Source organism: Mya arenaria, chromosome 8 (genome assembly GCF_026914265.1).
Source record: "Mya arenaria isolate MELC-2E11 chromosome 8, ASM2691426v1".
Classification (NCBI taxonomy): domain Eukaryota; kingdom Metazoa; phylum Mollusca; class Bivalvia; order Myida; family Myidae; genus Mya; species Mya arenaria.
Genome location: NC_069129.1, coordinates 68,887,392 through 68,899,354, shown reverse-complemented (window position 1 = coordinate 68,899,354; position 11,963 = coordinate 68,887,392). Strand labels below are relative to the sequence as shown.

Here is an 11,963-nt window from a genome sequence, read left to right as displayed (position 1 = left end):
GTAAATTCGAGCTTATATTTGAATTTGTTAATCATTTATTTGTTTATACCTTAATCTATCCTGTTGTGAATAAATACACTTTTTTATTTTTTGCCGATAGAATTAGCTTGCATGGTGTATTAGCTCACCTGAACACAGTTGTTCGTACTAGTCTGTTGTAGACGTACCAGTCTTTTATAGACGTGGCATCTTCCGTAATGTTTTGTTTTTAAACACTCTAGCTAACACATTCTTTATCAAATTTGGTCAGAAGGTGTGTATAGATCTATAGACATGGCATCAAGGTCAGATTTGATTTCAATTTAAAGTAAACAATTAGATCACTAGATAAGGCAAACGAAAACACCCGTTCTATATGCTATATTTTCGAAGAACTTCTCATTAAACATTTTCAAAATGTTTACAAAATCGACATAATTTCATTATGAGTTCTGTACGGTTAATCACAAGGGCATAAGCTTAATTGTTAAAAATACAGCGTATGAATACATTACGTCAGTGAACCCTCAGATGCGGCTTGAAAATGCAAACATCGCGGTTATGGCTATGAACTAGGCCACAAGTGCCCTAGTCCAAAAACAACAATCTAGGTCAAGTTCGATTTTGGAGTATGTCTGTTCAAAAAAAGAAACTCATTTGTTAAAACATTCGGAAATAATTGTTGTGATTTGTTCCGAGGACATAATTTATGTTTGTCCGAATGAAACAAAGGTCACGACCAAACAGCAGTTCACAAGTTTAAATATAAGGAAAACCTTGTTAACGCTAAAAAAATGCCGCCTGATCTAACGAATCAACACGGAACTTAGTAAGTCCAAATTTGTACGTTTACCGATTTTTTTTACGATTTTTGTATGGCAAATCCTTCACGTATAAATTGTTTAGTATCAAAAGTGGGTAGTTATTCCGATAGGAATTCCGGGTTAAAGCATATAGCGTCTATAAAATATCATAAAAACAAGAAATAATACCAGATAATGTTATTTTACATTAGTTCCGCACACACAAAATAAATATCCAACGAATAATTATGAGTTTGAAGGGTTTTCTTCATTTCATTCTGTCAAAACCTAACGATATATACATGAAGGGCACCTGCAAGGCTTCAGGGCACAATTTTAAAACAATCGGAACATTTCGGCCATGGCCGAGTTGTTACGATTTATTTACGAGGTCTGTTTCGAAGCTTGTCGGAGCTGGCCGAGTTATTACGATTGGGTCGATTTGTTCCGCTTGGTATAATTGTTCACCAATGCTAACAGTCAACTTTCGTTTTATTGCACGGCCTGTAAACGCCAGCTCCACCACTTTACGGTGGTGCAAAGAAAAAGAGCTGTCGACACTTCCGTGGTGGAGCTGTGCCCTATGTTTACATGAACAAACGTAAGTATGATTTATATTTTATTTGATAATTTCATTTAACGGACATATTTCGAAAATCGGAGAATGTGGTACCGTGTAAGAACACTTCTGCTGTATGCTGGTTACTATTTCGTTTCAAAATTGTGCAAACTGTGGTGCCAGGAGCTTTTCTCCCGAATCGGACTTGTGCATATTTTGAGATCTGATAGCATAGCAAGTACATTTCGGTGCTTACACACCACGTAAGAACATTTTCACGCATGCAAGCATAATTGTTATGTATAATACCTATGCCGGAACACAACAAAACTGATAAGCACTTCTTAAAAAGGAAAAAAATGCACATATTTATGAAAGTGGTGGCGCGTTTGCCCTAGTGGTTGCGCTGTCTAGTAGTGGTAGCGCTATCGAGTATGTTTTGCGCTTGAAGTAATATAAAATGTTAACGCTTTTGGATTGAATACGAGCAAAAGTTGCTATGTGTATCATTCAATATTTATACCTCAACTTCCATTCCCTAAACAAACTGCCTTTAGGCAATTGCGTTTATCAATCGATGAACGCAACATCTTCGGAGATGTTCGGATCACAATTCATCGCATAACAATATACATGCAAACTATTGATCTTGTTATTGTTTGTATTATGTCAGAAGGTCCTTAAAATATAAATCATTTTAAAAAAATATTATATTTTAAATGTATCGTTGACATAAGTGTTACATTTAAAAGTGATTTCAAGTGGTTAATCTTTTCCCGCGTTATTGTGACGTCATTTGAAAAAAATGTTTCTTGTTACACTCGGGTCGTTCTATTTACCGAATGGGTTACTGAAACTTTTTTCTTAAATAAAATATTTTTTTAACAATTATTGATTGAAATAATAAACTTATGGTGTAAATATAAGTAATGAATTGCGTGGTTAATGTCATTATCGGGGATATGAACGCAATTGGGCTGGTCGAAGTACGCGTGGAGTCCTCCACACACTTTGACCAGCCCTATTGCGTTCATACCCCGAAAAGGACTTTAACACCGCAATTCATTCCTTTAAACATTATGCTGATTATGCATACTACTTACGGAAACAAAACTACGCGAACTACCTTAACCGTACAGAAAACTATTTCGATAACAAAGGGCTAGATGCTGTTAATACCATATAACTTTAAGTATATATCATGTGTGTCCGGAACAGATAGAAAAATCCGACCCGAGTGCACGCGCGTAAGCCGGTAACGAGCTTTGCCGAGTTACCGGCCACATAGTGTGACCAAAGGACGGATTATTTGATCCGGACCGAAAAAAAAAATGATTGATATTTTTTCTTGCATATGCTTGTATCTAAAATTATCAATTTGAGGAAGAATTGACGTAGAAAACAGACCTTTGTACATATTACCAAAAAGCGCGTGAAACGTTGTTTACTGACATCATAAAGCGCAGTAATTTTAATGTTCACTATTGATGTCAAATAGTCACTATTTAAATCGCGTTTTTACGATTATTCATTATCTGTTTTAATTAATTGCATACTTATAAATTTGGTTGCGCTTTATTTAAATAAAATAATGTACTTACAATAAACCATACAATAAAAGAAATAAGAAGTAGCGCGTTGTTGCGCGTAACTCATCTTACATGGTGGTGTAAGATGCGTTATCCAGCACCGGTCAAATGACCGGAAACACACGTCCTGTATGCAAGAATACCTCTCTCATAACCAGACACGTATAATAGATACTTATAGTTCTATGGTAAAAATTAACAGCACCTGGCCGTTTGTTTTCGAAATAGTTTTTAGTAGATAGATAGGTAGGTAGGCGGGCAGGGCGGGGCGGGCGGGCGGGCGGGCAGGCAGGGGCGGGCGGGCAGGCAGGCAGGCAGGCAGGTAGGTAGATAGATAGATTTATTCGTGCATATATATGTCATAGTAACAAACCAAATATCTCATAAAGTTATAACACAGACTGATTAATAAAGTATTAGTGATGATATCTATACTAAAGCACAACATCATTAGAATGCTTTGGATATACGTGCGTTAACAAAGATTTAATACAATGTGACAAATATATAACACAGGATAACCCATTAAAGTTATTCAACTTATTTCCAATGGGGTCCTTATGACAAATAAGGTTAAGGTAGTTCGCGTAGTTTTGTTTCCGCAAATAGTATGTATAATCAGCATACTGTTCAATGAATGATAAACATAACAACTTTTGTATTCATTCCAAAAGCGTTAACTTTTTATATTTAAATACTTCAAGCGCAAAAAATACTCGATAGCGCCACGACTATTCGACAGCGCAACCACTAGGGCAACAGCGCCACCACTTTCATAAATATGTGCATTTTTGCTTTTTAAGAAGTGCTTGTCAGTAATGTTGTGATCCGGCATAGGTACTATACATAAAAGTTATGTTTGCATGCGTGAGAACGTTCTTACGTGGTGTGTGAGCACCGAAATGTACTTGCTATGCAATCAGATCTAAAAATATGCACAAGTCCGATTCGGGAGAAAAGCTTCTGGCAACACAGTTTGCGCAATATTGAAACGAAATAATAACCAGCATACAGTAGAAGTGTTCTTACACGGTACCACATTCTCCGATTTTCGAAATATGTCCGTTAAAAGAAATTATCAAATAAAATATAAATCATACCTACGTTTGTTCATGTAAACATAGGGCACAGCTCCACCACGGAAGTGTCGACAGCTCTTTTTCTTTGCACCACCGTTAAGTGGTGGAGCTGGCGTTTAGAGGTCGTGTATTGGAAAGGTAAATAATGTGTTTTAATGCATTAACTGCTTGTTTTGTGCAAAATAGCTTTTCACTTACATGGTAAAATATGAATATAAACCTTTATTATCCATTTCAACTTTAAAACACAACACTTAATACAATTTCAATATTTAAAACAGCCCCGTTTTTTTGCACAAACCCGTTTAGACGTTTGGGATTGGAAGAATCCCGTATAACACGTCTATTATTTTAGACTAGGAACTTGTTCAGATTATTAGTTTAATCTAACAGTAGTTCAACTGTTACGATATTAGCAAAACCTTGGGGTTAGAGTTAAAGTCAAGGTTTGAAGACAGAAAATAATCCATCCCCAAAAGTGCCCGTGTAACAACAATATTTAAAGCATTACACAATCGAGGGAAGAGAAGATGGGTCAGCCGCATGTTAAATGGTAGGCGATCGTGCTCTGTGTGCGTCACCTGGGACGTTAACCCCAAAGAAGGGCTCAGAGCCCGACTTTGTCTATCAACCTATCCGATGGTAATCAGAGCCTTGTTTACACTTCAAAATAAAAGCCGCCTTATCCTACAAACCTTACGGAACATGTTCTAAATATTTGTGTAATCAAATCTAGTACCTGTTCGGGTATGTATCAAAACGTAAGTTACTAGTTCAGATGTTGCAATTACATTGTTAACCAAGATTCAATATAAAAAGATCTTTATTTACTGTCGGGTATATGATACCAAGAAGCATTAGCTTAATGAAGAAGTTTCCCTGTTATGGCCACGTTTTTCCCCAATCCTCACGAAACCTGATCGACTGACATGTTTTCTTTACGCGTGACAGATTAATAGAGAAGAGAGTCGGAAAGTAAGACTCGAGATGAAAATATAAAAAGAAATAGTTCATACTGGTTTAACAATGTTTAAACTTGACTAGAATGTTGCTGTTTTTTCAAGTTGCAGGAAAACAATTAGGTCATGTCGGGTTGGAATTAAAAAAAATGTCTACAGTGTAGGCTAAAGTTTATAACGGAATTCTATCGAACTTAAAATCTAGGTTCAGTACCAATATTGGACATAATCGGATCAAATACTCGGTAACTAGATACGTTGTTTGGAAACCAGAGTTCTCTTCATGCCATTATGTGTTTCAGATTCAGGGACGGTTCTAGGATTTGATGTTAGACGGCATTGGGCGCACATTTTATACATGTAGTTAAAGATATTGTTTTATTGACGAATAATCTTTTTAAAAACCAAAATCATCTGGTTTATTTTTGCATTTATAAATATCAGTACCGTTTACTCTAGTAAAGTTTGTCGATGGAGTTAACATGAAATATAACAATTTGGACGCACTACCAACCTCATGGTAAAGCAGCTTTGAACAAGCAAATTTAGACTAAGAGTAATATTTTATAAAGAAAGTAGAACAAATATAAATAAATATAAAATATTGTATTTACAATTTCAATGAACAGTTATAAATAATACGTCTCTCTACATTTATAACGGACCTAAATTAATGAAAAAATGAGGATTAAAAAGTGGTGTGTAGCCGTGCCACTTCAAACAATTTCACAGTTACCTCCCTTAGTCTCTAATTTGCCCTTAATTTCTTAATGCGGTCAATTTGACAGTTGCCTGTTGATCATTCAGTTACTGAAGGTAAGTAACAGTTTATTTATTGATTTACATGAATAGATACAAAACTTTGACTCTATGAACAATTGTCTTTAATATGATGTCAAACTAATACCTTACCGCTTTCACTCCTCGTTTAGACGTTTGGGATTGGAAGAATCCCGTATAACACGTCTATTATTTTAGACTAGGAACTTGGTCAGATTATTAGTTTAATCTAACAGTAGTTCAACTGTTACGATATTAGCAAAACCTTGGGGTTAGAGTTAAAGTCAAGGTTTGAAGACAGAAAATAATCCATCCCCAAAAGTGCCCGTGTAACAACAATATTTAAAGCATTACACAATCGAGGGAAGAGAAGATGGGTCAGCCGCATGTTAAATGGTAGGCGATCGTGCTCTGTGTGCGTCACCTGGGACGTTAACCCCAAAGAAGGGCTCAGAGCCCGACTTTGTCTATCAACCTATCCGATGGTAATCAGAGCCTTGTTTACACTTCAAAATAAAAACCGCCTTATCCTACAAACCTTACGGAACATGTTCTAAATATTTGTGTAATCAAATCTAGTACCTGTTCGGGTATGTATCAAAACGTAAGTTACTAGTTCAGATGTTGCAATTACATTGTTAACCAAGATTCAATATAAAAAGATCTTTATTTACTGTCGGGTATATGATACCAAGAAGCATTAGCTTAATGAAGAAGTTTCCCTGTTATGGCCACGTTTTTCCCCAATCCTCACGAAACCTGATCGACTGACATGTTTTCTTTACGCGTGACAGATTAATAGAGAGAGAGTCGGAAAGTAAGACTCGAGATGAAAATATAAAAAGAAATAGTTCATACTGGTTTAACAATGTTTAAACTTGACTAGAATGTTGCTGTTTTTTCAAGTTGCAGGAAAACAATTAGGTCATGTCGGGTTGGAATTAAAAAAAAATGTCTACAGTGTAGGCTAAAGTTTATAACGGAATTCTATCGAACTTAAAATCTAGGTTCAGTACCAATATTGGACATAATCGGATCAAATACTCGGTAACTAGATACGTTGTTTGGAAACCAGAGTTCTCTTCATGCCATTATGTGTTTCAGATTCAGGGACGGTTCTAGGATTTGATGTTAGACGGCATTGGGCGCACATTTTATACATGTAGTTAAAGATATTGTTTTATTGACGAATAATCTTTTTAAAAACCAAAATCATCTGGTTTATTTTTGCATTTATAAATATCAGTACCGTTTACTCTAGTAAAGTTTGTCGATGGAGTTAACATGAAATATAACAATTTGGACGCACTACCAACCTCATGGTAAAGCAGCTTTGAACAAGCAAATTTAGACTAAGAGTAATATTTTATAAAGAAAGTAGAACAAATATAAATAAATATAAAATATTGTATTTACAATTTCAATGAACAGTTATAAATAATACGTCTCTCTACATTTATAACGGACCTAAATTAATGAAAAAATGAGGATTAAAAAGTGGTGTGTAGCCGTGCCACTTCAAACAATTTCACAGTTACCTCCCTTAGTCTCTAATTTGCCCTTAATTTCTTAATGCGGTCAATTTGACAGTTGCCTGTTGATCATTCAGTTACTGAAGGTAAGTAACAGTTTATTATTGATTTACATGAATAGATACAAAACTTTGACTCTATGAACAATTGTCTTTAATATGATGTCAAACATTTTAGCACTGTTCTTACGAACTAATCAATAACAACATGATTATTATTCTTTGATACATACACTGTACTACAGAATTCTTCCTTTGGATGTAATCGATGACTATGCTTTTAGAAATGTTACTTCTAAGTATAACGTGTTGTTATGCAACTTCTGTCGAACACATGCGATCATGTCACCGCGTGTTATGACTACAGACTACATGTAATATAGTTAATGTCCTGATTTTTAACACCATCAGTTTGATATTGTGTTTACTAGTGCTACATTGTATATATTTGCAGATTAAGTGAAGAATAAAAGTTAATCAGCGCATAGCTTTACCTAATGAGCTTCAAGTGACATAACTAGTCTCATCACTGGCAAATGGTTCTTCAACACTACACCACAGGGACAGGATGCGTTGTTTTGACACACCCCTTTGTCCCCGCCCCTCCATCCCATTTAAAAAAAAATCCCAGGCTTATTTATTATCATGGGGGAACTGTTACTAATGATAACTTAAAATTTCTTATTTTTTTATTCTATTATCTTTAAGGGTGACGACTTGCCCCTGTATTTTCCCATATTTGCTGAGATGACCATGTATTAGTGGCCATAACTTTGTCAAATCTCAATTAAACTCTACAATTTTGGGCTTTCCTTGTTGAGTTAATACAAATATTCAAGAAAATGGACACTTTTACCGAAAACAAATGCAAACAAAATAAAAAAAAAAACGTTACAAAGAAAATAAAATAAAAATTCATTTTTTTGTAAGTTATCAATTGTAACAGTGCCCCCATCATTATTTATAAGCCTTGGATTATTATTTTATTTAAATGGGGGGAGGTGGAGGGGTGTGGTCAAATGCTTGTGTCAAAACAACGTACCATGACCCTGTGCACTACTCTAGCACAGAGCTCTGCTGACTGTGCTTTACATGACGCTATTATAGACAAGTTACTGGCTAATGGTTCTTTACTACACTTCACTAGCACATAACTTTACCAACTGAGCTTTCCATGACATAATTATAGAGCAGTTACTGGCAAAAAAAGCCATACCGACTGAGCTACACATGACATAACTATAGACTAGTAACAGGCAGATGGTTCTTTACCACACTGCACTAGCACAGAGCTCTACTGACTGAGCTACACATGATATAACTACAAAAATGTATAGAATAGTTACTGGCAAATGGTTCTTTACCAAACTACACTAGCTCAGAGCTCTATCGACTGAGCTTTACATGTAATTATAGACTAGTTATTGGCAGTTGGTTCTTTACTACACTAGCATACTGTGATACACCACTATTGAGGGTATTTTTAGTAACATAAATAAGGATTTAAAGAAAGATACTTTGGATTCAGATATTTTTCATATTAGCAACATATTACATGTAATTTTTGGAGATGATTTCATGCATTTTCCACAAAATATGTACATTTGTAAGAATGACACAATAACATTGTATTATATTACATATTTGTTTTTCCTTGAAGGCCATGCAATGATGAAGCTCCGGGTGGCAGTGATAGGAGGTGGAGCTGCAGGGCTGTGTGCCCTGAGGCATCTGTCTGCATGTGGGGAGAGGTTTGACCCTGTTGGCTTCGAGCAGCTGGATGGGGTTGGGGGCACCTGGCGGTATACGGACCACATTGGCACAATGGAGAATGGTATACCCGTACAGTCCAGCATGTACAGAAACCTCAAGTAGGGAACTATTGGAAAATCAAAGTCATGACTTTATTTATACAATTGGCATATGTTTAAGTATGATTGTAACTATACATTAAATAACTCAGGAAATGACTAACAGGGCATAATGCTCATTATTATCATGTATTTTGTTTGATGAATTACACCTGAATTGTAACCCTGGATATGATATGAAAATCCATCATGACCTTCACTAATCTTTCCTAAAGACACATTGTAAAAACTTATAATGTTCTATTACTGATATGAATGTAATCTGAAACTTGACAGGACAAATTTACCGAAGGAAGTGATGGCGTTTCCAGGGTTCCCGTTCCCACAGAATCTACCCTCATTTGTTAAACATGAGGATGTTCTCCAGTACCTCACTGATTACTACCAACATTACGACCTGCACAAGTACTTAAAAGTAGGTGTTTTTTACTTAAACCTTTCAACATTGCTCTTATTCACTTGTCAGCCCTACCGTTTTCAAAAGCTATGGAAAAAAGGAAATTTAAACATTAGAATAGATTGGTTCTAAAAGTGTCTAAGGATCTTATTTTTTAAATGAACATTACTGCTACTTATTGGTTTTGTATGAAGACTTATAAATATAGTGTTATAGAGTGAAGATTAATAGCTCTTGTATCTCTATGGATCACCTGTGGGTTTCTAATGTATATGTATATTTAAATAAGAAGTCTAAAGAAATTTATAGAAATAAATCATGGGGAGAAAAACTTATGTTTGATTTCTAAATTAATCTTTAAATGAATGACGATTTCTTAAGTTCAATATAATTTCTAGAGTACTCTAATTTCCAGTTAAATACTAGGGTTGACCTGGTGGAGCCAGTCAAGGCAGGAACCAGGACTGAGTGGAGTGTAACCTACAGCTCAGAAAACCAGTCACAGACTGGACAGTTTGATGCCGTCATTGTCTGTAATGGGTAAGAGTAAGACTATCGACCCGTTCCATTAAGTCCTCTATTTGTGCTGAATTCATTGCAGTTATTAATTGAAAAAATACATGTAATGGTACATTGGAACATGATTCCACTGCTTGGCAGTGACATAAACATATGAAAAAACCAATTATTCATGCTATGATGTCAATAAAGTAAGATTTTTGTGATTTTGCACAATAATGATATTAATATAAGGTGATTGTGATGAATGACATCCATGAAATGAAAATGCTTTTAACATCTTGCTCACTTGAACAAATATATATACTTGGCAATCTTACTGTGAGTTATTTCAATCTTTATATATCTCTACGCAGCCATTATGCAGTTCCGCTGGCCGCACCTGGAAGGCGAGAAGAGTTTTCAGGGGGAAATAACCCACAGTCACGACTACCGGGTACCAGACGTGTACAAGGACAAGGTTGTCGTCTGTCTCGGGGCCGCAGCCTCTGGACAGGATGTTAGCCTTGACATTGCCACTGTGGCAAACAAGGTGAATACTTAGTCTGTTTTTGTGATCTTGTTACAAGTTTAAATATATGGCAATGTAAATACTGTGTTTAAAGCTGTAGAAGAACTAGTTTTGTTCGTATTGCAAAGTCATGCATTATTTGCTGTATGAACAGAGTGACTGGTTAATACTTAATAATATACCATTTCAATAATTTTCTTACTGTGTACAGAAATATGATCTTTTATTCGTTGTTGTTGAACACTTAAACATTGATGCATTATACATGTTTATCATAACGTAATTTTTCATGAATTAATACATTACATGCATGAATTTAGTACAACTCTGTACATTTGCAGGTGATCATCAGTCACAATAAACCTAGTCTCAAAACTGTGTTACCAAGCAACGTGTGTCAGCAGACTGGTATTGATCGCCTCACAGAGAAGACTGCTGTATTTACAAACGGAAAAGAGGAACCAGTCGATGTCATCATGCTGTGTACTGGCTACAGATACAGTTTCCCATTTCTGTCTCCAAACTGTGCAGTGAATATAGAGGATGAGAGGGTAACTCCCCTGTACAAGCACATTATTCACACCAGGTATCCAACCCTGTCATTTATCGGCATCTGTAAGACGATCTGCCCATTTCCCCAATTTGAGAACCAGGTTAGATTCGTGTTATCGATGTTGGATGGTTCCATGCCCCTCCCTAACCAAACAGAGATGGAGAGGGACACAGAGAAGGACTTCCAGGCCCGGCTTGCAGAGGGGCTTCCCACCCGCCATGCACACTCCATGGGGCCGCGACAATGGGCCTACAACGACATGCTTGCACACATGGGCGGTTTCGAGGTGATCCCGCCAGCTGTACAGAATCTGTATGATGAAGTTCACAGGGTCAGAGTGACCAATTTGCCAGGATATAAGCGGAAGCAGTATAGACTGACGGGGGAGGATTCATTCCAAGAAAATGAGTGCATTGGAAGCTAGCTAATACCTTGGATTATTTGATTGTTTGATTATTTAAAAGATATATATTCAAAATTTGCAGTTTATGTGATATTCCAGAATATAAATACTGTTAATGTTTTTTTTCTGAAACACCGAATCTTACATTATGAACTTCAGTTTAGTGTGTGCCTTTGAGCTTAGTGTAAGAAGTCGATTTCATTCAAACGTTTGGAACCCTGCATGTCATTGTAATTGTTCTGAATGTCTACTTTGTCTTGAAAATATATATATTGCATTATATAAGTAAGAAGTTTATGGGAAAGACTGTTCATGGTTCATAAAGAGCATTATAATACAAATATAAGCTATTAGTATAATAATTACATTAATTAAGTTATCTATTAATGGATACAGAACTAGCCTTTAAAGTAGCTTAAGAAAAATATTT

The 11,963-nt window shown here is 35.9% G+C and overlaps 1 protein-coding gene across 1 annotated transcript; it reads left to right on the top strand.

The window, feature by feature from the left end:
- Window positions 1–5,144: 5,144 nt before the first annotated feature.
- LOC128243543 (uncharacterized) lies at window positions 5,145–11,855 on the top strand. The gene is given in 8 exon segments (XM_052961371.1): window positions 5,145–5,784; window positions 6,853–6,910; window positions 8,940–9,150; window positions 9,427–9,565; window positions 9,963–10,087; window positions 10,423–10,440; window positions 10,442–10,598; window positions 10,919–11,855. Coding segments are annotated over 7 exon segments (1,320 nt in total). The 5' UTR covers window positions 5,145–5,784; window positions 6,853–6,876; the 3' UTR covers window positions 11,555–11,855.
- Window positions 11,856–11,963: the final 108 nt, after the last annotated feature.